The 27,510-nt window shown below is 34.1% G+C and overlaps 1 protein-coding gene across 4 annotated transcripts in view; it reads left to right on the top strand.

Moving 5' to 3' along the window:
• The window catches only part of LOC139813094 (uncharacterized), a 56,179-nt gene extending 29,026 nt beyond the window's left edge, over positions 1-27,153 (top strand). For 2 of the 4 annotated variants that reach the window (XM_071778403.1, XM_071778402.1), the window contains 5 exons: positions 3,161-3,250; positions 5,612-5,742; positions 22,899-23,073; positions 23,711-23,962; positions 24,421-27,153. In XM_071778403.1, coding sequence (XP_071634504.1) covers positions 3,161-3,250; positions 5,612-5,742; positions 22,899-23,073; positions 23,711-23,962; positions 24,421-24,584 — 812 coding nt within the window. In that variant the 3' untranslated portion in view covers positions 24,585-27,153. Of the gene's footprint in view, positions 1-3,160; positions 3,252-5,611; positions 5,743-22,898; positions 23,074-23,710; positions 23,963-24,420 lie in introns of all 4 variants that reach the window. The other 2 variants (XM_071778404.1, XM_071778405.1) reach the window with 2 other exon arrangements.
• Positions 27,154-27,510: the final 357 nt, after the last annotated feature.

The raw sequence follows: 27,510 nt of genomic DNA on the forward strand, positions 1-27,510 counted from the left end.
CGGTCCGACGCGAAACTTAAGGCTTTAACAGCTACTAAAGCGAAAGCCTGCTTCTGTCTCGCTCTTTAGCACGGGAAACAAGCCGTGTTAGACGAAGGGGTATTTTGAGGGCCGCCATTGGCCATCCACGTTCCTTATTGTCGGTTGCCTGGTAACCGGCCTGCTACGAACACAGGTACACCCCCGATGGCAACCATCCCGCAGCCGCCGCTAACGCACACCATCAGACGCGGACGAGCGTAACCCACCTCATCACACCACTGGTGGCAACCCTCTCCGCGGGTCTTTCCGCGCGTACACGCACATCCCCCGTTTGCTCTGATCGCACATCCATGTGTATATTTTGGGGTTTCCCCGAGCGTGTAAAGTGTGTGTAGCATGAATATATTTAGCTAGAAAGCTACTTCTCTTTTAACATGCGAGACAACCTTCGAATTGTCGACTTTTAATGGCTGTATCTAATATCTAATGTATGAATATATCCGTAATTTGAAAATCTCGGGCGAGTTAGCGCGCGGATGTATGATTAAAAAATGTATAAATATATTAAAGGAATATTCTCTTTATTTTAAAATGACCACAAAAATAATTAAAAACGTTTCATTAAAAATTTCGAGATTATTGGCAATGCGTGTTAAAATGTCTTCTTTAAGAATACTATTTCATAGTATTATTTCATAGTACATCAAAACTTATTCTAATAGCGAAACGTCACAGATGGATATTATTATCAATAAAGCTCTAAATTATTCTTAACTATTAAAAATTCTTAAAATTATAATAGCGAATATAATTTATATTAATAAGCACAAAATTGGATATATTATGATACCTTCCTAACAAGTCGGCGTAATACGATAAGAGCTTTAATGTCCAATACTGCGTTGAGAGACTGAACGAGTAATTATTTTTCGAGAGCTTGTACCCTTTGGGGAAGAAATTCTGAAGGGAGGTTGCGATACATCGAGGGTATTACGGGATTAGGTCCAGGGCGAATTAGATGATCTGGCTAACGTTCCGCGTATTAATGCATACATCAATGCATACGCGTAGCTGTTCGCGTAATAGCCAACTAGATTTGATTAATCGATTCGATTGCGTACTCCTACTTAAGCGACGCGACATACCATACCTATTTAGACGTTTTCCCGTACGCACGATATCGATCACTTTCACGTCAAACACTAGCCATATGGTAACGAATATACAATTCAGAATGATATATAATAATCTCTTCTAAATTGAATCTTTTTCACGCCAAATTTCAGTAAATTAATTAATAACTTTAATGCCATTCTTCTTTTCACTTTTATTTCTTAACATAAGAAAACACAAAATTTTTCGAAGTAAATCGTGAAAATCCTTGCTTTAGCGCGATATTACGTTTCTGATGCAAGCAGGATGATTGATTCGACGGCTTCAAGTAAACGAGCGTACTTAAAAACAGGACCCGGAACAAGAAGGCAACGCGGAAAACCGGGGGAGTTTAAAGAGGCCTCTTTAAGAACGGCAAACAATGCATCGCGCGAACTATAAACGTTGCCGTACTTTGAGCTTGAAATATATATTTTTTCTTTCCTTGCCACATTCCGCCATTTTTTCTCCAATTGCTACATTTGAATGTACTCGACCACATGGGCTAATTAGATATTCTCGCGATTATGATAATTTAGCCAATAAATCACCATTTGTTCATTATAATAATAAGCATAGATCTCTTTCAGTCTTATTTAGCACCCGGCCAATAAGATATTTCGCAATAACATTTGCTTGCATTGGGAATACAATTTTGTATATACATATGAGCAAACATAAGTTTGCATTACTTATTATCATAATATAAACGCAAATTGTTACAATAACTATATATGTTACGAAAGAATTTAGTAATATTCAATTTAATTCAATAATTTAAAAAAATCGTCTATACTTGGCGTGAAAACAGCGTCGAAATGTCAGCTAAGCCAGAAAATGTGTCGAAAACGGACCAATTTTCTATGTACTAATGATGACGTCAGCGAACGTTTCCGACTCCAATTAGTTGAGGGGCACGCATAATTGGAATTTAGCTCTTAATTACTAGTTAATTAGCCACTGGCAGTATCAGCGACAGCGGGAACGATAGTAACGAGAGTTACTTTTAAGGAAGAGTCCATTGTTGCGCATAGACAACACTCCAGGGTGTTTTTTGCTCGTTAATTCGACATTAATTTACAATTAATAATTAAATTATTTTTGGCTAGCGGTTTTATTCGCAACCGGATTTCATTTAAACGAACTTCCACGGATGTTATGCGCTCTATGCGTATCAACTTGTTGGACGGGAAAAATTGCCATTATTGCCATTGCGTAGAGGCGATAATCGTTTCAGAGAAATTTCATAGCTTGTAGATGTATTATTGTGATGTACAATTTCTTCGATAAAAATGTGCGCATAGCGAATAATTGAGAGGTCAGTTCATACAATTTATACATTAATTATACAAGCAAAATTAAACAAACTGTTTAAAATTATTTCTTAACGTTTATTATTTATAACGTATAATTATTTTTAACGTTTTTATTCTTAACGTTTAATCTTCAAATTTATTTACAACAAATTTCTTTTGTTTCGAGAAAGCAATAATGTTAAACAAATAAACTTTATTTAAGAATAAAATATTGGGTTAGCTTGTTTGATATTTTTATAATAGAACAAAGTGAAGCAGAAAGGAATGAATTGATGAGGAAGCAATCACGGAAATGCAAAACTCACTTTTTAGACACATACTAGATTGGTATTCTAGGTCCGAATCATTGCCAAGTCTGGTATAATAGGTAATTTGATACGTGATGTATGTGCAGCTTCAACATACAGAGCTGTATAATCATCAATTACCAGATAATGCTATCAAATAATGAGCTACGAATTCAGTAAAATATTAATCTCGACACATCTTTGATTTTTGTAGCGAACAAACAATTAATTCCATCCATTAATTTAACGCGTGTTTGGCATCATAATTATGTTTTGATTTTTATCTTTCGCTAAAGAATAAAATTGCGATACGTAACAATAAATACACATATAAATATACTTTTATCTCCTTGAAGTTATGGAACAATTATAATCATAACAAACATTTATCATAGATTCATATTTGTTCTTTTGTTATTACAGGTGTTGGACACAACATAGAATCAGGGAAAGATTTCACGGTAGATGGACTCTCAGGTTTTAGTAAAAAAAAGAAGAAGAAACGTCGTCATAGGTGAGTCTCTGACAGAAACTTTAACTATATGTCTTTCTTGCTTTGGGCCGCGTTATTTCACACAAAATAAAAACTATTCGATACTTTAATTATGAAAATATCTGTGTCCATCGATAGCAATTTGTAATTAGTAAACATTTTCTTCCTTTAAAAGTTTAAAAGTTCTGTTGTTTTGTATTACTACATATTGAAAGTTTCTAATTTACTTTTTGGTTCTGCATGCAGTAATGGAATATTTGGCTATTATTTTATGTAAAATAACTTTCGTATCCAATTGAAATTCAAAACGTAAAATGAAATATTACACAAACCTTTGGCACTCTCAATTATTATGTTGTTCGATAAATGTTATTTAAAACAACTGCCTATACGATCAACATCTGAATGCAATTACAAAGTTTGCGGGAGATAATTGTACGGTGTTTAAACAAACAAAGAGCTTAACTTTTATATTTTTAACTGTATAAAAGTCTCGACGCGATTACAGAACTGAACGATACAAAACGTAATATAAGTGTATTTGAAACGTAGCAATATTTTCTTTTCTACATTAAAATTTTAATTATTTATGTAGTGTGTCATAGATACTATATAAGAGATAGACTAATAATGTTATATTAAAAGGTAATGTTACAAAAGATTCATCATGTACATTCTCTGTAATCATACTTTCACATAATCTTATAGATATAACTTTAATTTAAAAACACAAAATGAAAAAATTCTCTTGCTACCCGCAGAAATATTATAATTGGAATATTATATATTATTTTACGTTTAAAAAATGGAATTATATTCTAACATAAAAAACACGATTCAAATTCAGAAAAAAAATCTTTGTGGAATTACATTCTGCATAATTACATTTATAGCAAGGAAACAATATTTTATTACTAAGGGCTATTGTATTATCCTCTAATTGCAATGAATAAAATTAGATGAAATAATTATTCATAAAAACATATTCTAACATTACAAATTTTAAATTAGCACTTATTTCAACGCAATTTGATATTTTGACACAATCACTGTTCAAAGATTCGAAATCAATCCCGTAGAATTCGAAAGGATTACACGGCAGTCTTTGAACGAGCACAAAACTGAAGCAAAATTGTCGGTGATTTTCGCGTGTCCGCTTAACGAGCGGATGATCGTCCGGGAAATGACTTTCAATTTCGAAGCTTTCGTTCGGCCCACAAAGGCAGATGCCAGCTCGTTCTCCGCGCAACCTACAATTTGTCGAATCGCAAGACTAATTGGACATCTTGCCGTCAAATTCGCTTCTCCAGTTTCTGTCGTATCACGCGCATACGCGCCTTCTGGCTGGACACTCGTCTACCATCGACTGTCTATCGCGCGTTGCAGAGTTATACATCTTGCTTATGAAAAAGAAGAAGGAACGAAGTAATCATTGGTTACTGACGCGTCCGCCTCGTCTCTCGTTTCTACATTGTATGTGTATCTACATCGACAAAACGCGTGCCCGTTTGCAACTAATTGTAAGCTAATGACGGAATATATTATAGGTACTTGCGGTCATTTAGGAAAATAGACTTGGCGACTGCTACATGCTGATGCGAAATGTTCATGTTAACAAGAATGAGAGTAGCTTCGAGAGTATTGTCGAGAGATAAGATCGAGACGATTAAATTAAATTAATATTTCTATCGTTGCTAACGCAAAACTAAATGTATTCTGTCATTTTTATATAAATATTAATATTGTTATTTTATATGTTCAGATAATATAATAATGCCGTTGAAATAATGGAATAATAGAATAATAAAAAAATAGAAATAAAACACTGTCCCTGCTCTCCCTCTTTGCATATATAAATTTCTTTTTTGATTTCTTGCTCACAAATGTTTGAGTTATGAACATAATCTCGCAATTATTTGTTTCTCCTTCTGATGAAAAATACATTTACTATATTTATGTAATATACCTATCAAGTACTTATACAATATTTACAGATCTATTAATTAATATTTATTAATATTCAATACTTGATGCATGCGTCCACGAGAAAATCCTATAGGCTTATGATTTGACGTTTATTAATCGTGCAATGGTAATGCTTATAAATTTCTAGTTTGACTCATTGTCAGATTTAAGTATGTAGTGTATTTTAATCTAACGCATTTGTTGCAAAAAAACATTTTCCTATTATAAAATGATACTTTGCTGGTCAAGTAATTAATAAAGATAATAAAGATGATACTTTTGGCTTTGATATTTATATATAAACGTCGCGAACGTGTTACTTGAATTTTCTTTCAGTCAGTTTCTTTCGCGAGAGACTAGGGTAGATTTAAGGTAGAAGGTCTGTAATGGCATATAACTAGGTTCATGTGGTTGTTGCTCCAGGACGATCTTCACGTCACAGCAGCTGGAGGCGCTGGAGGCAGCTTTCAAGGAAGCCCATTATCCTGACGTCTACGCCCGCGAAATGCTAAGCCTGAGGACTGATCTACCCGAAGACAGGATACAGGTAAGCGAAAATTAGAACATTTATTTCTGCGTATAAATTGCCATAATTTCATATAGCGAGATGACATTAACCTGGGCATTTTTATCGTTGAAACAATATGATAGGCAAGTAAGTTAATATTATTAAGTCAAAATTAGAACGCGCTACTATTAGAAATTGAGACTCCCGTTGCATGGAGTCTTCATTTATAGCAATAAATGTGTGTGGAGCATTTATACATGGCTATTTATGTATATGATTAATTTTCCAAAAACTGAAATAAACAGGAAACTATTCGTGCCACTGTGCACTGTGCTATACCAAAAACGATTATCTATAATAAGATTTATACAGATTCTTCTTAACTACTTTTTCCCTTTGCGAACTATTAAGATTATCGATACGATGCGCCGATGGTTGCAAACCTGGCAGTTGGCAGTGGCTTTGCAACAATCGGCGGCGATTTATCGTCAAGGGTAGAGCATTGCAGGGTAGAGTATGGCAGCACCAAAAGCCGCGATAAAAGAGAGAATTTTCCAAAGCTGTGCGGACGGTTAGTTATTGCATAACTATCCGGGAAGTACATAGTAGGCTGATATCGGTTTCCGCATGGCGAACCCGAAACGATGAGATTCTCTTTCTCTCTTTCTTTCTGTCTCGCTCTTTTCCCCGGTATCCCCTCTTTACATCCCCCTTTTTTTCTTGTTATACCTCTCGTGCTTCATCTCTTTCCTAGTCGTTCCTATTTTACATCGACGAATTTCTTTTTATACGCCACGAAGCAACACACACATATGTCTAATGCAGATGTATGAAAAACGCACGCCATATCTTTCATTCAAATCGACTATTGTACAAGACTCTTCGGAACAATTTCAACAAGCGAATGACGTACGGGTCATTATATAAGTGAGGATGTCTACTGCGAGTGTTCCAGCAAAGTTCGTGATATGTGGCAATAAAGCACAAAATATGGCCGTCGAGCAAACCGTCTTTTTTCAGCGTTAGTAAACAATAAGTATGCTATATACATTACTGTTAGGTCTATATTAAAGTTAAGAATGAGTTTTTAAAGGCAGCGTTTATTAAACTAATTTCTGTTTTTAGTTAGACACAATAAAATGCGTTATAATATACTTGTTATAAACGATTTCTAGTTATTCGTGGGATACTTTACGTGATGATTGTTCGATTATAATTATATATTTATAGAAAAAAAATACTAAAAATTATGTGTGTGTGTGTCTGTGTTTTGGCTTTTATACCAGTCGGCTTCTATAAATTTAATACACAGTTTAATTAAAGCAAAACAAAGCAAAACATATATCGACAATAAAATATGCTTACCATTAAAAATTCAAATTCTGTCCACTATTCTTTTTTTTTATTGTTTTAACAGAGAGAAAGAGAGAGAGAGACTCTTCAAGTATCATCGCAACATCGTAATTTTCACCTATGATGCTCCGAGAGCGTGCGTGCGTGCGTGTACACACACACACATTAACACGGCTTGTGTATATCGTACGTCAGAGGTGCCTAAGTGGATTCAACTAAGAGATTCCTCACCCTGTGCTTGTACACTTCCACTACCACTAACTTATCACGCTTGTCGATTCGTATCGTAGACTAGGGGAAACTGGGAAAGCTCGTAGTGGGAGAAAATGGCCCGCGGGCCACGACTCGGACACCTCTGTATATACATATATGTGAATGAGCGTTCTCTTCATATAGACATATACATATGCACGCAACCTGTACGCAGCAGCCAGTGATTATATTTTGATATAATTCGAGGTACGAGGGCGGCTGCCGCGAGCGGCGGGGGTGGCTGGTGAGCCGAGTAGGAGGGAGACTGAAGGGCGGGGAGGGGAATCGTGACGGTACGGGGTTGTCGAGGCTGCTTGAAGCGTGCAGGCGCGTACACACAGAGTGCCGGGGAACGACAAAGCGGCCATTACAGGATGGGTGCGGTCCCGCGGGCCAATCAGAGAGAGGAGTCAGGGACCGGACGGCCAATCAGAACGCGCTTTCCACCCGTCTTTTGTTTCTAAATTTGCGCGCGCGACGGGGACACAATATAACGAGGCGCGAGACGGAAAGAGGAGCTGATAATCGTTAACGGGGATATTTTTGCGCGGGGAGTGGCGTCTTTCTCTCTTTGTCGCTCGTTTCGTCATTCATTGCTCCTCATCTTGTGTATCGCACACATTTTGCCCTTTATTTTCAAATTTGTCCTTGTCTTTCTTTGACTGAATTAGCGAGTTATTTGGATGCCGCGTTACGTTTTCGTTGATTATCTGAATTCTGAAATTTTTGAATCTTACATGGTTATCAAAAGATTGTTAATTAGTCGAATTTCTTGGGTATAACTTACAATTAGAGACGTACATACGTATATAATACTAAAATTCACATAACAAATATGAATAAATGCTACAGAAATGTTTAGATGTGAATAAAAGAGTGTGCCCGCTTTATCTTGTGTAATAAATAACTTTATATAAATAAGAAAGGGATGTTATTTTATAAATTGATGTTTCTATCGGAATACATTGCTTTCATTTGTATTGGACATCTTAAATGAAATATTGTAAAAATTTGTATGTGTTAATTACATGTATGTATGTATAAAATATCGTAATAATGTGTTTTTTCTTTGTGCAAAATTACCTCAAAAAATGGAATGTAAACTCTTTTACATTGAGAAAACAAAATTGTTAATCTCAAGAAATATTTAGCCCGATACGTTCAACTAAACATTTTAGTTAGTTAACTAAACATTGGTTGTTTCAACAATTTATTTAGTTTCTTTAATCAAGAATTAATTAATTTAACTAATGTTTAGTTAACTAACTAAAATGTTTAGTTGAACGTATTGGACTAAATATTTCTTGGGATTATCAAATTTTTTTTCTCAGTGTATGTACCGTTTGATATTGTTACTTGAATTACAATGGCAACGTCAAGAAATGTCAAGAGATCAATAACATTGTCAAAGAATCGTACAAGAAGTCGTTCATCCCGAGGATGTCGCACGATACCAATGATAGAGAGGAGAACTACAACTGATTTGCGAATTATCATAAATTCTCCGTGTGAATGGTAATATCCCAGCATAATTCTCAACGACTTACGACGGTGGGTGCCTACTAAACATAAACACGAGTGGGAAGTCTCGTCCGCCTGCTGAAAATTCGCGGGTCATTTGAGCCGTTTCCGCACCATTACCCTTTCTTAGCACGTCTCCTCTACGATGAGCAGACTGCGACTACTGCGACTCCTGCGACTCGGTCCAGGCGAAGGATTGTAAGACATTGTAGCAGAAGATCGAAAAAGTTGAGATAGAGGAAGATAAGAAGGAAGAAGTGAAAAAAGAAGATGAGAGAAGGAAAAGGGGAAGAGTTACTTGTAGCAATACAGACGTTACTCGATTCCTCGTTATATCATTCCAGGGAATTGTATCCTTCAGCAAATTTTCTTTTCTCTACTCTGCCATTCTAAATGTTAACGATACTGAAAATTCACTCATTCCATAGCGTATGATGCACGCAATGTAGTGGATATTTGAGGATATGCCAAGAAATACAAGTCTATTAGTTATTAAAGAAACCGAAATGAATGTGCGTACTTTTACAATCTTCAATCTTGTAGAAAACTATTAGAAAATTGTGATACTTTTTTTACGCTTTTATCATGACTTATATTATATTATATAAGTTATTAGTTGGGCAGTACATTTAAAATATTTACTATAAACTCAAATTTTTATATAAAACAGAACATTACTCATTCATAGGAGTAAAATAGAATTTAATTATTACTAAATATATGTATTATTTAATTATGAAAATCGGACATTATCCTTTCAGAGATATACAAATATTGCTAAGAGATATATACGAATATTCGTAAGCATTTTTCCAAACATAGATATTTTCTAAGGATATCGAATTGCATAAGGCTTGGAATGTTAAATAGTATATAATTAAACAATTTTAATTATTACTTGTAGCGCTTGCTACATATTTATACTGCCATAACAGTATATTAATTGGTTCTTCACATGCGGTTATTATACAAGAATTGTAGCAGCATAACGAGAGAATTCCACCTTATTTTCGACCTTTTCGACTTCTACAAACAAATAATACAATAGCTGCAACAGCAACGAATGCATTCGGCGACAGCTGTGTACTAAAGAAGATCTTCCTTCGATAAAACCGAATTCGAACAAGCCGCTTCCACCGTTTTACGAGTGATGTTTCTCGCGTTGCCTTCGCAAGTATCAGCCCGAGCCACCATTTTGTAGATTACATCAAGTTGTTTTTCCAACACAAGAGACATGATGCACTCGTCAGACACTCGTGACGTTAAGTTTTAACATAAGCTTTATTATGACAAAAGCTCTACAAAGTATTATTTTAACTTATTTAATATGTGCATAGAAAGTTGGAAATTCATTTTTATCTAACAATAACCGATTCTCTTTACTGCAGTTTATTCTTTTTTCTTGCGATTACTTAATATATTGCAATACTGTTATGTATATATCATAATATACTAGCATTGCAGAGATGCACATAATAACATTTTACAATACGTATATGAATGAGATTGCTTGAAAACATTGAAAATTTAAAGTTATAGTGTTGAAATATTACATAACACGCTACTTTATTTTATAATACGGACATTATAGTATATAGTAATCTCATAAAAAAAAACTGTTGTATTAAAATTTAAATAACGCAATTATCAATTTTCAATCGCGCAATTGGTAACCCACACTAAACTTTCAGATTCTCCGCAGTATTTTATATATAAAATATAATTATTATATTATGGTGTACCGTCAGTGATATTTTATACACACGCACGCAGCCTGAATGGACAGTCGAGCAAAAACGGCACGGCCGTTAACAAAAAATATGTGTTAATGTATACATATAAGTTTTATTATACTTCATATAACGATATATGTTTCTAAATCAGTCTTCACACAAATCAATCTCCCAAAAAACTTGTTTAATTATTAAACTTATTTAATTTTTACTAATTAAGATACACACAATTATACTTATTAAATAAACGTATAATTAAACGAACAAGAACAGGCAATACCTATTACACTGAGAAAAAAAAATCGTAGATTCAAAGAAATATTATTTGATTCAACTAAATGCAGCGGTCACGGGCTGTCAAGCTAACATTTGTTAATTCAAAAAATATTATATTTAAATAGATTCAGAATTTCTTGATATTACTCACGTATATTTGATTTAAATATATTAATATTTGCATTAAACAAATCACTACAACTAAACGAGTTTAGTCAAATTTACAACATTTTTTTCTCAGTGTAGCTATTACTTAAGAATTTTCAACAATAACGCGCGATCCTTAATTCGTAAGAACGTAACTTGAAAAAAATTAAATGTGTGTGTGAGACTATATAGAAAATGCTTTAGGCGGAACTGTTAATTATGAAAAGGCGAGATATGAAATATATCGTAAGACGTGGCAGAGTGATCCTGCAAAATGAGAAGGAAATGTCGAACGCCTTGTCGGAGAAGCGACTCGCGCCTCGCGCCTCGCGCCTCGCACCTCGCGCCTCGCGTCTCGCGCCTCCTTATACCTGGCAGGCCGTTCTAACGAATCTTCAATGGCGCCCGAACGCAAACGGGGCCTTGACAATGGGGCCTTGTTGTCAGGAAGGGGGATTCCTTCAGAGAAACTTTTGTCAGGGAACTCACGTGGAACCCGGGTGAGAACCCTCAAGAGCTCTGTGGATGACTTGCGCATCGCTCGCTGCTCGCTGCTACTTGAAATAAATTTTTTTTCTCCTTGACTCGAAGTCGGCTTTCCATCCTTCTGCTTTCTTCGTCCAGCGGACGACGCGTGACGATTGTGTGAATCACGTCAAAATTCCTCGCTAATGGGCCGCTTACGGCGGAACACTGCCATGGCACTATCCTATGCATCGCCTCTCCTTTCATGAACTTATAATCTCATTACGCGCAATAAATTATTCAAAAGAAAAAGATTACCGTGTCTTTTTACACTCCTTACGAAAATATAATTTTAGCGCCTATTTGTATCAGCATCATAGTCAATCCTACATATAATTCGCGATCAAAACGATATTTATCCATCATTCAAATGAGTTTGTTGATTATATCTATGTATATGATATTCCTATGAATAAGCAAGTAAATTTTTTGTACGAAATAAAAATTATTCTTTATTCACGTATAATTTGGTCAACTCTGTTGAGCGACTAAAGAGAGAAAAGCTACAAAATAGCATCGAAACCTGTAAAGCATGGCACAAAATATATTAACTGATTCGTTTTCTCACAATGCCTGGCTCGTGCCTACTCTAATCGTATAATAATAACTCAATACTCATTTCTGTTATAATTTAGTTCAAATCACTCCGCAACATGGGACCCTTGCTGCGTATATCGATCGCGCCAAAAGGACTGGTGGGAATACAGGGTGCAATTTTCGCGCGCTCCCTATAAGAAACCTCCCCATAACCCTCAGATCGTCGAAATTATGTCCGTTTGTGCGTGATTCTACCCGCCAATCAGACGCAGCCAAGTTGCGAACATGAGTTTGCTATAACGAGTTGCCTCCCTTGTGTCATTTACAGGGAAACTGATTGCACGTTAGAAAAATTCCAAACATTTAATCTTCCCACATAGTGATGTAATGCAGTAACCGTAATGCATCAAAGAAATTATAAAATTATCGAAAAGAACCATCAATCGCAATGATATCTAATACACAAACATATGTATGTTTTATATTTTATTCTACAGAATGATATTTAGTACATAAAAATATTTTAGCCCATGCAAATATAAAAAGCCAGTATGGCAGTCTGTTGAAGACATTTCGATTAACCTCGCTACAGGAGGTTACGATTGCTTTTCTTCGGTATTCTAGTTCTGGTACAGCGGTCACACACTGACAAATTATGATAACAAAGCTAGTAATTCCATTATAATTAGATTAATAAAAACGATGTTCAACATACGTAAAACGAGCTTTGCAGAATGTTCCAACGACACCAACGATACTTTCTGTTCTGTTGATATTCGATCAAATGATTTTTAAACCGTTTTATGCGATCAATTTAAACGAGGCGAGCGTTTTGACTACATTATTCACTTAAATGTTATTTTACATATATTTAGTAACGCATAATTTAGTGTTGGCACAATTTAGTATTATAGTATAGCAGAGATATTGTTTAAAATTACAATGTGCGCGCAATATAATGCGTATAGAATGCCATTTATTTTACTCTCACCTTATTATCTGACCTCTCTTACCTTATTACAATATCATATAAATTATATATTTTTATTTTCTATATCTATTAAAATTATTTCGTTTCTTACTTTATGTAAAAAATGTTTATTACAGCAGGCTTCCATATATATATAATTATACCTTTATATATTCAGAACATAATATGATGACCAGCAATTTGTAAAGTTCATAAGCATAACTAATTAATCTCTATCCAGACATCAGGTTAATGTATCCGAATTAATTTCATTAAGTAATAACACTTGGCCGCATTCAGAAATCGACCTATTGTCAAATTACTGAATGAGCACGAGACAATTTCACTAGTGCGGAAGTCTTCCGTTCCAGTTATTTCGTTACGATTGTGACACTTAGCAAAAAATTAAAAAAATAAAAAGTATTAATTTTTAGTCAATCTTATTCAATCTCTTGCTTATAACGGAAAACTGTCATCAATTCAATTATTTATCATTTTGCTATTCTGCACAGGACAGAAAATGTGAAATATTATATATAATATATATAATTGAAAAAACTTAGTGTTGTATTTACTGATTGTCTAATTTCATCAACGGTATGCACTTCTTTTTTAGATAGCTAATTGTTACATCTTTATTGATACAATTTTGTCAATAATGAGCCTTGTTGAATAATTAATTTTTAAGAGAACAAAGTCGTTGGTTGCTAATTTATTAACGTCAAAGAACTTTCTTTAAAAAAAGAAATTAAATAAATTATATATCAACCAAGTGTTTCTTAGAAATACCTATTAATTTATAAATACCTATGTAAAAATTGATTATACGTGTATTAGAAATATAGATTTAATACATAGCAATACGCAGTATAAAAAATTCAAAAAATGTAATTGAATAAGCATATGTGATAGTCGAATAATAAAAATAGGAAGATATAATTTTATAATATACTACAAACATAGAAAAATTGAAATAAATAGACGTAAATGTTAGTTAAGAAATAAAATATTAAGTACAGTGTTTGGAGCAAATAAACATAATCTGTAGATTAAAAAGATCTTACTACATATCTGTCCTTGTAATTATTTTGCAGAAATTTTTATTTATATTATTTTGTGATATTATTAACACAAATTATATAATTTTTTAAATCAAAAAATTGACTAAAAAGGAATCTTTATTGCCAAACTGTTTACAGTTACTATAATTGTAAATAATTGGCCGTGATTAAAATTACTTATTATTTTACTGCAAACGGACGAATACTGAAAGTCTCTCTATTTTTGGATAGGAAATTTTTTGTTTATGGATGCGAGCCGTGACAGGTGGATATCCTGGTTAAGAATTTCATAAGGACTCGAACCTGAGTATCTAGAGAAGACGTCAACATCTCTGGGACTAACGCTGAGTAAATAATACTGAGACCTCTCAAATTAGCTATTTCCGACTGAGTAAAATAAATATTTTCTTATCGGACCGTTCTTAAGGGATTATGAAAATCTTCCGAGTTGGATATATGTATATAACGGCTCGATGATCATATGGCGTGACTATTTCGAACTTGCAGAAACCGATTATGAAGAGTTCCGTTTCTTTATTTTCTCTTTAGGCCTTTGGAATGAGAACTTTTAAATGATAATAGCAATTTCCTTATAATTATAAATTGTACATTTCATATGCATAATGTTACTTTTGATTTGGATAAAAAACTGAAAAACAGCGTAAATGTATCAATATTCTTTCTTCATATGTCAAAAAGAAAAAAAAAGAAAATTTCACGTCTCTCCTACCTTATAAATATAAAAATATCTTCTTGTTCTTAACGAAGATTGTTGATTAAAATCATCGCGAATATGTAAAAAATACCTGTTGTACAACTAACTATATGTGTATGTGTCAACTGACAATGCCTATAAACAAATTTTAAGTATTATATACTCAATGCATAAGAGTCATACTTAGGAAATCTTTATTTAATTTCTTTAATTTTTCTTAAATACAAAAGGTTAGTTTTCTTTTATTTACAACTAGCTTAGTCAGTCAGTCAGTCAGTCAGGACATTGTCTTTATATACATATATAGATTTGAGAAACACAACTTAAAAAAGCTAACGAATCTCTGACGTATATGTTCAATATTTCGCAATTTAAGACGCACGTTTTTTCACGCATAACAATCCAGGGAGAATTTTTCGGTGCCGCTGACCAATTATTGATTTTATCTTTTGCACGTCTGCAACGAATGCGTGGTCGGTGCGCGTATGTCTGTGTATGCATGCGAGTGTGCGCCTATGGACGTTCATGATATCGTAGGGTGACAGAGCAACGAATGCATTAAATACTTGAAAATATAGAATCCTCAGATGAGTCTCACTCACGTGCACAGAAACAGCTCTTAAAAATTAACGTCTAAAAATTGATGAAAAGATTCTTTTTTCTCGCCTTTCTTACAATCCGATTTCATCGCGCAAAGATCTTTGTGTTGCACGAGCAGTGGATGCACTCGAAAAGATAACACATCGAAAGGTGTGTATATTTCTTTTCCTAATCTTTATTTGTGCATTTTTTGGCTTAAATATCATTTGTCTTCAAGTTTTTTTTTACTCGCAGCTTTTCTTTTCTTTTTCTATTTAACAATAAGTAATTAGCTTTTTCATGCAAATCTATACACGATGATCTACTTGTGTCTCTTACAGCACAATAGTGGCACATAATTTTTCAGCATACATTAATGATAAATAATGTTTCAATTGCACAACTTCCATAATTTATGTAATATAATATTAATCGGTGCGTGAATGTGTGTTTAGCATATATTATTTTATAAAAGACATGGACTTATAATGATAAAAATTTTATTTAATTAGAAAAGCGTATAAAATTGTACACTGAAATTATACATAATAATTTTATTACAGTAAACTGTAATAAAATTTGTTGCGTAACAATTCCGATTTATAATAATAATAATTTTACTTTAAGCAATAAAAATATTGGTGTGCATAAGTCTGGAAATTTTTGTTTTATAAATTGGAGAACATTTAATAATTTGTTAATATTTAAAAACAAATATATCTTTTTCTAAAAGATATTTTGTTCATCCTACATTTTATCGTAATAAGTAAAATTCTCAATGTTTAAATATATTTAATTCATAATTTGTAACACCTCTCTCACTCTCTCTCTCTCTCTCTCTCTCTCTCTCTCTCTCTCTCTCTCTCGAAATTACTACATTTATATCTTCTACATACTTTTTGTCATCAAACTGATATATATAGTATCTAGATATATATATGATACATATCTTTTTTAAGTGCTACCAGATGATAGACTTTTATTTTTAAAGCACAAAAATAGAGAAGTTAATCTCTCCTTATACAGTTCCAGTTTACATTTTCAAATTATATACAAATATTAAATAAACGCTTTATTGTTATTAAGTTTACTTAATTGTCATGTAGAGTCCGATACAGGCTATATTTATATTTACGACAAATTTTAAATAAAATAAAGATTTCATTATAATTCATATGTCTACAAAAAATAATGTTATTTTTTGTGGACATTATGTTAAATATATAATATATATTTGTATACACATTATACACTGAGCATTCCTATTTTGATCTCCACATTAGAAGCTATTGTGTATTTCATTCACGCAAAAGTAAATGAGATTTTACGATGCCATGTCGGCGAAGTCGAATGCTTGTCGGAGAATCAAATTAAAAGCGAATTAGAGAATGTGCGTGTGAATGTGCGTGATTCAACGCGTAAGCATTCCCATGACGAAGTGGCCAAAATATCTAGATGCTTATACCAGCGCACTATCACTCGTATTATACATAAAGCCAGGGTATCATCACCCTCGCGCGTCCAATACACCATGGACCAAGCAACCCCCGTAATAGGGTTGCGGCCGCCAGTGACGTCGGGCTCATGAATTTTCTATCGTTCGTCGTCGAAATGATTAAATGATCTTCGTGAAGGGTGCCCTTTCGACTTTTACGTGTTTAGCGCGACGGTGACAAGTGGCATCCACCCTTCTAATGCGATCATTTATTATTTATATTAATAGGCGACCCCTTGGCTGACAATCCGGAGCGACGGAAGTAAACGCACGTGTTTTGCATGTTTATGACATAAATGGAAAATGGAAAATTTCAAATAAATGCATCGTACAGTTTTTTATGTCTTTCACACAATTGATCATTAAACGTGCCAATCATTTCTCTTTAAGCGCAATAAGACTAAAGGGATATCTGTTTGTAATAAATTGTATTAAGATATATTTGAATAGTCCACACACCTACACACTTACACCCACCTACCCACCCATACACACACACACACACACACATTCACTCACTTACTCATATATACACAAGATAATTAGAAAATATAATAAATATTAGGTTGGCCAATAAGTCCGTGCGGCTTTTTACTTATAAATGTTACTTATAAATAACCGCACGGACTTATTGGCCAACCCAATATTTGCAAAAAAGTTCTCTTTGCAGAAAATCTCACTTGGTAAAATAAAAGAAATTGATAATTTTACAACTGTAATCAATTTCTATGTATATTCACACAGTTGTACGACAGAATCTATAATGCTTAGTTTAAGACCACTTGCAGTTAATAGTTTTTGCGACTGTTTAGTCAAACAATGACAATCTTTCAACTCATTCTCGCAGAAGCAGCATGAATTCTTTAGTGATTTTTAGGACGAAGACTCGCTGCCGCGGTCGTAAAACCACCGACAAACAAAGCGATGATTTCCGGATGGGCGCGTTTCACCCCAAAAATTGACCAATAATGCACATCGCGGAGTATCCACTGAGCCTGGCCGAAGTTGGCGTAACGGGTGGCAAATAAATAAGGGTTCCCAATGCGAAAATCGGGAACGCGAGTCGCGGAATATCCGGTAGTTTGGGCGTTGCGCTACTGTCAGCAGGACCGCTTATAAATTCTAATAAACTCGGCTCGTGCTCGGAGGAAAACACGGTGAATCGGTGGGGAATTGTCGCGAAGTCGGGGGGAGAGAGATACGCGCGCCGACGACGACTTTGAACAAGGGAATACTGCCAGTAGCAGATATAAATCTCGCCTAACCGAATTAAGTTAGAAGCATGGACCCAAGTTTTGCCACGCCCACGCCGCCGATGAAATGCTATCGAAACTGAGTCTGCGTGGTGAAAATCGAGAATATGAAAGCACGCTGGTGTAACCAATCCAATATGTACCAAGGAGGAAATTCAATAACGAGAAGATACATCGCGAATACGTGTCAATTAGATAAAAATGTCGAAAGTGTAGATAGCAAGCAGTTTGGAATTATGTGATTGTTATACAATTTCAAATGTAAGAAATTCAACTTTAACAACTTTAATCGTAAAGGTGGCCTTATCGCGACTATTCTACACATCTTAATCCGCAATCCACAACACTCCGCCGTGGTCGGTCCGGCGCGCGGCGCGACTCGGGCGCTATTAATTTATCGCGGTTTCAATTTTTATTCAATTCAATGTGCGATCGAGGCCGAGTTCACTTGTTAATGCGTCCGTTCGTCTGAATTATTTTCTGCTTATCGACGCCCGCCGAGGCTAACGCGTACATCCCCCTCTCGGGCCACCCTTGGGTGGCTTGGCAAGTGTCTCACGTAATGATGTCCTGACGCGTGCCGTTTCGCAGCATGGGGTCCCCGCGACGATCCGTTCGCGACTTAACTATTTATTACCAGCCGATGCTCAAAGAAGGGACCAAACTACTAGGCCAGTCTCTTACGCACATATTATGCGGCAAATAAGTCATGCGTTTCCGAGGGATAATTCCTCCTCCCTCGCTTATTTGCCAAGATTAATTGGCTTACGCACAACCCCCGATCACGGGGATTGTCGGAATTGTGGGAATCCACGTGCGAATTTGCAGTCTCTCTGCAATCTCTTGTTGTATTTCATCGTTGCATTTATTTTATTGGATATTTCCCTATATGTATGTATATATTAACATGTAGAAGTTGAAAAAAATCTTGAAATATTAAACAAGTTTTCTATGCAGCTATCGCGATGCATTTAATTATCATTAAATTATCTACTTTATCAATATTGTATCTTTGTAATAAACGCAATCAGAGAGTTGATGTAATACGGCCAATACGTTCCTTCCCGCATTGCGGAAGGTTTTATAAAAGAAAAGTATTGCAAGAAATAGGAAACTATTAAAAAAATCACATCACTTTCTTAGGGTCTCATGTATGAATAAAGAGTTGCCATGTGTTTTTAAATTTTATAAAAACGTGCGTCATTTGTCATAAAGAATATTTGATAAACCGTAGTGTCTCTAAACCAAGTAGCACCTGAAACAATAGGCAAGGATAAAAAAAATTTATTTCTGTCACTCAACATCTCTATAAGTAAAGTTGTCATACTTAATTTGCGATTTAATGATTTTTCCTAATAAATTATGACATTTATGATTTATTTGCAATGTACCATTTCATTGTGGCGAGGAGAAATTCCTTCTATTTGATGTTACAATATACCAGAAATCGGTGTTAATTTTGCGGAACTATGTAATGACCATTTACACATTCGCGCACAGTTCGATAACGCAGCGCTAATAATAACACGAAAATTATATAGCCGTAAATTATTTAGGTATTTCATTATATCCTCCGATATTGCGCTTACGCAACAGCCACATTGGAGTCATCTTTCCTGTGCATAATATCACGTTACCACAAGTAATGAGATTTCACTGCATATCGCTATTATCATTCTATTAGTACCTGTATACGCACGTGCAATTCTATCCTTTTCTTTTTTAGACTATGTATTATTTTAGATTTTATTTAAACCTGTCATTCCCTTTTATATGTATTCTACACATGAAAATGATAATCTTCTATTTAATAGTGATAAAAATTGCCGTTATTTTTAAGAAAAGATTAATATCGAATGCATACTATTTCAGTATGTATTCATCATTAGTATTGCATATTATATATGTCAGTATCATAATTATTATTATATTATGAGTTTATTTCACTAATCTATGTTTTATCACATAATTGCACTATAAACTAAATTATTGCATTCTCGCGCGATCATGTTATTTCTTTTTTGATTTTTGCATATATCGCTCATTAGAGACTTTTCAAACAGTATGCATATAGAGAGTAATCTAAATTTAAAGTTTGCAAACGGCATAGAAGAATGCCGTTTTTCATTATAAATCGTACGATAGATGTAGATGAACATCAAAAGCAATAAACATCCAATTTCAAAGATATCTACGAGAAACGTAACAATGAATGCATCAAGACATGCCGACGCTGGGAACAGAGGAGAAAAGTCGCATTGAAAAGCATTGTCGACCAAGTCCGTAAAGGAGGATCGATGATGCTGTGTGAAGGTGTCGTTTCGCAGCATCGGGATTGGAAATCGGGTATCCGGATTATCCTTTGGCATCTGCTGGTATATATCACAGGACGCTGCTGAGTTAGAGTAGTAGCGGGGTATAAGAAAGGGGTGCAACGGGGCTGCATTGCTGAAGCAGCGGTAGCAGCAAGACGCGGTAGAAGAGGATCCTTTATATGATCGCCTTGGTTCAAAGAAGCGAGGAACTCTGACAGAATGCTCTCTCTCTCTCTCTCTCTCTCTCTTCTCTCTCTCGGCATTCTCCTTTCCTTTCTCCTTTCCTGTCTTGCCACCACCTCCATCTTCCTCTCCTTTTCCTCCTCCTCCTCCTCCTCCTCCTCCTCTTCCATACTTCCTTTATTGGCACACCCGGTATAATAAGGAGCGAGTTTGTATTTAGTCGGCCATGCGCAGTACTGCCTGTTGGCGTATCATCGATCAGACTGGCGACTGACTATTGGACCAAAACAAGAGGATGAGAATGGAAATGGAGATAAAGAGAGAGTACCGACTAACAGAAAACATAATGGAGGAGATATTAGGAAAAGTAAGAAGGGCAAAACATTCTAAGAGGATTTTCGCGGAGGGACACAGAGACCGATTATCTGTCAGAGTTAGACAAACTTATCTTTTAAATAGAAAAAATTTTTTGAAAAGTAGCAGAAGACGATTATTCTTATTTAACAAATAAGACGTAAAATTATTTGTTATTGTAGTAATTATTTATTAATCTGTCAAATGTTTTACCAAACTTTACCTCATAAACTTTTGCTGCAACCTAACAATAGTGCTCATTAGTATCATATTTCTTAACAACTTTGCAATAGCGATTATTAGATTTCAGAAAGAGTTTTAAGGAATCGGAAAAATCTTATTAATTATATCGCACAAAATAGAGTGATGGCGGAAGAGATGGAAAGTTAAAAATTGTCCAGTGTTGTGTTCGTTTCTTTTCTTTAAGATCCGCGCAAAAGCATGATATATATTGTATATATGTATATATATTATATATATATATTATATATATATATATATATATATATATATATATATATATATAAATGATAAGATAGGGTGACACTCTCTGTCCTAAGGATAATTGGAGATCTTGTTACTTCCCACCGGTGACTTCAATTTGAGATCGACCGATAATGAGATATTGAATCCTGATTCTCTATCTTTGGGCTTCTCTCTCTCTCTCTCTGTTCTCTTCCTCTTCCTCTTCCTCTTTGATTACCTAGCATCTTAGCTGATGTTTCATAGCTTTCTTGGCTTACGTTCAAATATCAAGGCAAATATTTTGTGCGCGTGTATGCACGTGTGTGTTGAATATCTCCCAACTCTTATTAAACACCCTCTTGCTTTTCAGTGCGGCAGTACCAATGTTATCATGTTTCAATGAAGAGATGAAAAGGTGTATGATCTGTTCGTTTACGAATTTGATGTAGCTAATATATTTTATCTGATTTCTTTTATTTATTGTTATAGAAAAAATAATACTAAATGTTTTTTTGTTAAAAGTTAGAATATATGTAGTACAAATTGATATCCAAATTTTTTTAAAGAAAAGTGACTAACGCGTTGGTTTGCATCGATATATTTGTGTGTAAATCGTAAAAAACGTGTTCGTTGAAATCTAAGCGGAAGATAATTTTGGGGTGGCAGGTCAAATTGACAGGGCGACGCGTTCCTATTCATTCAAATTACGCACCAATTCTGTCGGTGACTTTGGCATTGTTGCTGTAAATTGGTCCACGCCCTAGCCTCCGGTCACCCGCTTCTGCTAGGCGTACATGCGCTTGCGAAACGAATGGATGTATCCAGTTTTTTAAATAACATCCTGTGTGGAACGTGGAACTACATCATATATATATATATATATATATATATATATATATATATATATATATATATATAATCTGTTAAACAAATGTATATTTGTCAAATAAAGTAATACTTATTATTCTTTGAAAACGATAGTCCATTACATGGAAGTGTGTTGGAGAACGCGACACGCGTCTTCACCATAGGAGGTCGAATAAGCGGGATTGCTAACAAGTAGTCTAAAGAGCATAAAAAATGGGATAGCATTTTTCGACGAGGTCGTTTAGGCATGATAATTAACTCTAGAACAGCATTGTGGCGCGTGTCGTGCAAGTGCTAATTGGATGAAGTAACTGATCATTTAGAATAATTATATAATATTCTAACTAAGGGTGATAGTATAAGCTAGAACACTAATGTATAAATATTTTTTAACTGTAGTGCACATACGTATACACACATATAAAATTAATCAGGAATTTTAATCACTTTGTTGTTTATATATTGTTCTTGTAAATATAAACTCTTAATTAAGATATTAATGATAAAATTTGTTGTCATTTACGACGTAATTTTACGTTCTTTGTCACATAACATAAAAAATTATTTTCTTAACTAGTTATCAATTTTTTTCAGGTTTGGTTTCAAAATCGGAGAGCAAAATGGCGCAAGACAGAGAAATGTTGGGGCAGAAGTACCATAATGGCAGAATATGGTCTATATGGAGCGATGGTCCGACATTCCTTACCACTTCCGGAAACGATTTTAAGAAGTGCCAAGGAAAATGAATCCGTTGCACCATGGTTGTTAGGTAAGAGAAAACATCTTTAATAAAAATCTTAAATTAATAACTTTGACAAGTTAAGCATACAACACATGTGTATATACATATATACCATTTTTTTAAACTTGAGTCTAAAATTATCTTATTATCGGGAAGGAAACTCAACAATTTATCTTATTATAATTACATCAAAGTTCCTCTCTCTGTCTCTCTCTCTCTCCTTCTCTCTCTCTCTCTCTCTCTCTCTCTCTCTCTCTTTCTCTTTTTCTCTCTCTCTTTCTCTTTCTCTTTCTCTCTCTTATCTATAAGACTGAAATCTAATGCAATCTTATCCATAAGATTGCATTAACAATGATGACTTGGTACTACCAAAGAAAATCGATTATTTAATGTCTAAGAAAATATATCTGTAAAAATATAGAAATAACGTAATGTTTACGCGTACAAGAAATTTCTATTTTTGAACTTTTTAATTTATTAATTATCTTTGTAGACAAAACTAGACATTAAATAATTCTGAACTATATTTTCATATTTGATTAAAGCAAATTTTATTCTATTATTATCAAACACCGGATAACATCTACTTTTTTGTTCCGATAAGATCACTTAAGCTAAAGCGGCGGGACAAATTCCGAATATTTTTTCTGTTGGTTTTTATCAGCTCAATCATCTAAGACAAGCAGCTTTAACCAAGATTTCGAATATAATCAAGAACTGATTGACTGTGGACCTGTAGGGATGCATCGGAAATCGCTCGAGGCAGCAGAGCATCTCAAATCTGGCGGAGAGGACAGCGGCAATGATCAAAACGGAAGCGGAAGCAGTCCCCATCATAATCACCATCAAGGAGGACCAACCAGTTCGGAGAGTGGACAGGAGAGTCAGGATGGTATGGGACCTTCGTCATCTACTAGTAAGTCCTAGTTTACTTAAATAACAAATACGCGACAGATTTATATAGAAATTTTATGTAATTAAAATACTTTAAGATAAAAGTTACGTTGCAATATGTTGGTAATAATATAGAATTTACAAACCACAGTTTACATAAAAGGAATTTACATAAAAATTTTGACATATTTTTCTGCGAACATATCTTTCTTAGAGTTTATAATAGATATTTATTACTAATAAAAAGTTTTATTAACACTTTTTCTTATTATAAATAAAATTTTAAAACGTGATAAAAAGAAACATAATTTTATGTAATATGTAATAAAATAAAATAAGAAAATTTACAAAAAGTGTCTATTCTATGAAAACTTAAAAATTTCAAAATCTATCTATTTTAAAACTATTTCAAGACTATCGACACACTTTGCAAAGTACTAATAGACATGGGTACAATGATATGTGTTATCGTGTTTACAGGTGTCGTGCAGGATACGGAACAACTCAGAAACGAAAGTATTGCCTGCTTGAGGGCGAAAGCACAGCAGCATCAATTGCAATTGAGTCTGCAACCAACATCAACACCTCCAAGTGGATCGTATCCGTCGGCACCGCAGTCAAGCACGCTACATACTTCTGTTTAATCGCAAAAATACAAACTCTTTTTCTGATAGTTCCGTGTCCGATATTTTTGCTGTTGATGCGGAATCCTGTCCTGCCTGGAGGACTGTCGTAGATGAATCGGCAACACCGATTTCAAAATCAGTGATATTTTTTTAATGAATATCTCGGCGAAGATCGGTCCTCTCGAAATATATAAGAATCTTTCTGAGATCACTTTTATGATTAATATCGCAGCCAGACTGCAACAATGGCGTCGATTGAACAAATTTCTCATGGTGAAAGATCTCGGATTGTTCCGTCACGATTCTAACGTTCTACGTTCCCGCGTCATCATTCAAGCGCAGTTCTAAATTTTTGTGACTACAATTAACTGCAATGCAGTGTTAATCGTAAAGCTCGAAGATACCCACGAGATATATACGTATAATATATATATAATATATATATATATATATATATATATATATATATATTATATATATTATTATATAATTACAACGAAGCGTGATAAACCGACAAATTGAGCGCCTGATTTGCTTTATACAAGTTTGCATGTCTCGCGCAGCAATCAAGCAGATGACCTATAGATCGATACGGATTTACATAATCCTCCGCAACGACTTGACGTACAATGACGAAAGTGGTGTCTCCATGTTGTGTTTCGAAAAAAGAAACGAAATAAGATTGGAAAATACCGCGGAATAAACAATGAAATTAATTATTAAGCTTAAATCTCATCAACGAAATAATAGCCTACTGATGATCTGTATAACAATAAACAATAAAAGATTATCGATCAGGGAATCCTGTCGTTGACGAATGCAAGAACGAATACTTATAAAGAAAGATTTTTCCGGAAAAAAGTCGACGATGAACAAGGCTTAATTAATCAGTCCGGTCGATTAATTTAATGGACTGGCAGATCGAGAGCAAACGGAACTACCTAATTAGAGTATAATTGCTTTTAATAGCACGATTGTGTGTCTGTACGCATGTGTTTTGTGTGTGAGCGTATGCGTGTGTGCGCAGGTGTAAATGCGTGCGCACCTGTATGCATGTGTGTATATGCGAAAAAAAAGAAATCGAATGAAGAGTGTGAGAAACTTGAAGATTTTTTGTCTTCAGAATATTAACCTGCAACGAATGTTGAACAACGCAAAGCATAAAAAATAAAAGCATAAAAGAAAGAAAAAGAAATTGTGGAATGCATTGCAAGATTACAAAATATATGATTACACATCGAAGAAAAACGAAGACTTTTACGGTACACATATAAAAAATGCCCTCAAGATTTACAAGTTTAAAATAATATGCAACCATTGAAAGTTGATTCGATTGTGTTAAAATCATGTGTATGTGAGATAAAGAGAGATAGTATATGCATGTAGATGTGTACGCGTTAAACAAAGTGAGAGAGAGAGAGAGAGTGAGAGAGAGAGGGGCGGGGTGCAAGTCAAAGATTTATTAGCGAAGACTTCCTATATCCAAGTACTTAAGGAGAAACGTAACTGTTGTCAAATGTGCAATATATCGATATAAGTTCTAGTTCGATAAGATATATTATACTTTAGTAACGGATACGTCTATGCAAGGCATCCACGACGGCATCGGTGTCTCGTTGGGCGATTGTTATAAACTACAATATATGTCTTTCGAAAATTGTATGAAATGAAAGCTGAAGGAATATTGCACATCTAATTCTTATGCTTTCCATTTTTGCTGCGAATAAACTTATCCCCGCGTTGCACCGTGCGTCGTTTCGGGACGTTCGCCTCTTGTACATAAATATATAAATAAAAAATCTATATATACACATGCGCAAAAAGATGACTAAAATTAAATCGTGGTTGCGAGACACACTGAGCCGGACAAAAATTTTTTCGCGAATTTGAACAGTTGAGAATTTTTAAAATTATTAAGTAAAAATAATAAAAAAACAAAATGCTTGGTTTACTATTTTACTATTAATTTTCTGCAAAACATATAAAAATGTTAATTAAAGTGGTACGATAATCTTAAATTGTTTTCTTCTAATTGCAATAATTACTTACTCAAAATGCTTGCTGAGAATTGTATGATTTGATGTAAAATTATATCGTTATGTGTGCCACGTATGTTTGTTTTGTTTATTTGAAAATCAACACACAGATCTGAACAATAAAGAGATTTATATAAAAAGATTTGTTTAACTTCTACAATATGGCAAATTTGTTAAGAAACTATTTACTGACATATTTAATTACATTTAATTACATTTAAAATATAAATTTGAATTTTTGCAAATATGACACAAATCATCGAATCATAAATTTTTTTCGAGCGATGCGTTTCGTCTGGCTGAGATCTATCAAGTTATACACATAACGTAACATATTATAATTTAAAAGACTCGATCATGGGAAACGAAGTAACAACACATTCTCTAGAAGAAAAAAACAACTTACGAGTAATAATGGAAGTGACACTGCTGTTATTGTGAAAACACTTAACGATGGACTTTGGATCTGCAGCGAATTCTCTGTATCCGAATGCTCCAACGCATGCATAGTAGTCGGCTAGTATACGTAATAAATAAAATTTCTGAACAAATACGTTTTTATTTTCATTGCCCCACTTACATTTTACGACATTATTTCGCAAAACTGTTGTTTCTGTTTCAAAATATTATTACGTATTACGAGATTGACGTAATAATTGATTCTAAAATAATTTTATTAAAGTATAACGCAAAAAAAGTAATATAGAGAAAGATTATTATAATTATAAAAATGCTTTCTTCCTGAGAACATAATTCTAATTTTCTAAATTAAACAATAACCTTTAAAAATAAAGAGATTAACTACATTTTTTATGTTAATCTCTTTATTTTTAAAGGTTATATTGCATGTTTAGTGCAATGCGTTTGATATTTATATATAAATATATGTAATATAAAAATTTTTTTTA

Source organism: Temnothorax longispinosus, chromosome 5 (genome assembly GCF_030848805.1).
Source record: "Temnothorax longispinosus isolate EJ_2023e chromosome 5, Tlon_JGU_v1, whole genome shotgun sequence".
In the NCBI taxonomy this organism is placed as follows: domain Eukaryota; kingdom Metazoa; phylum Arthropoda; class Insecta; order Hymenoptera; family Formicidae; genus Temnothorax; species Temnothorax longispinosus.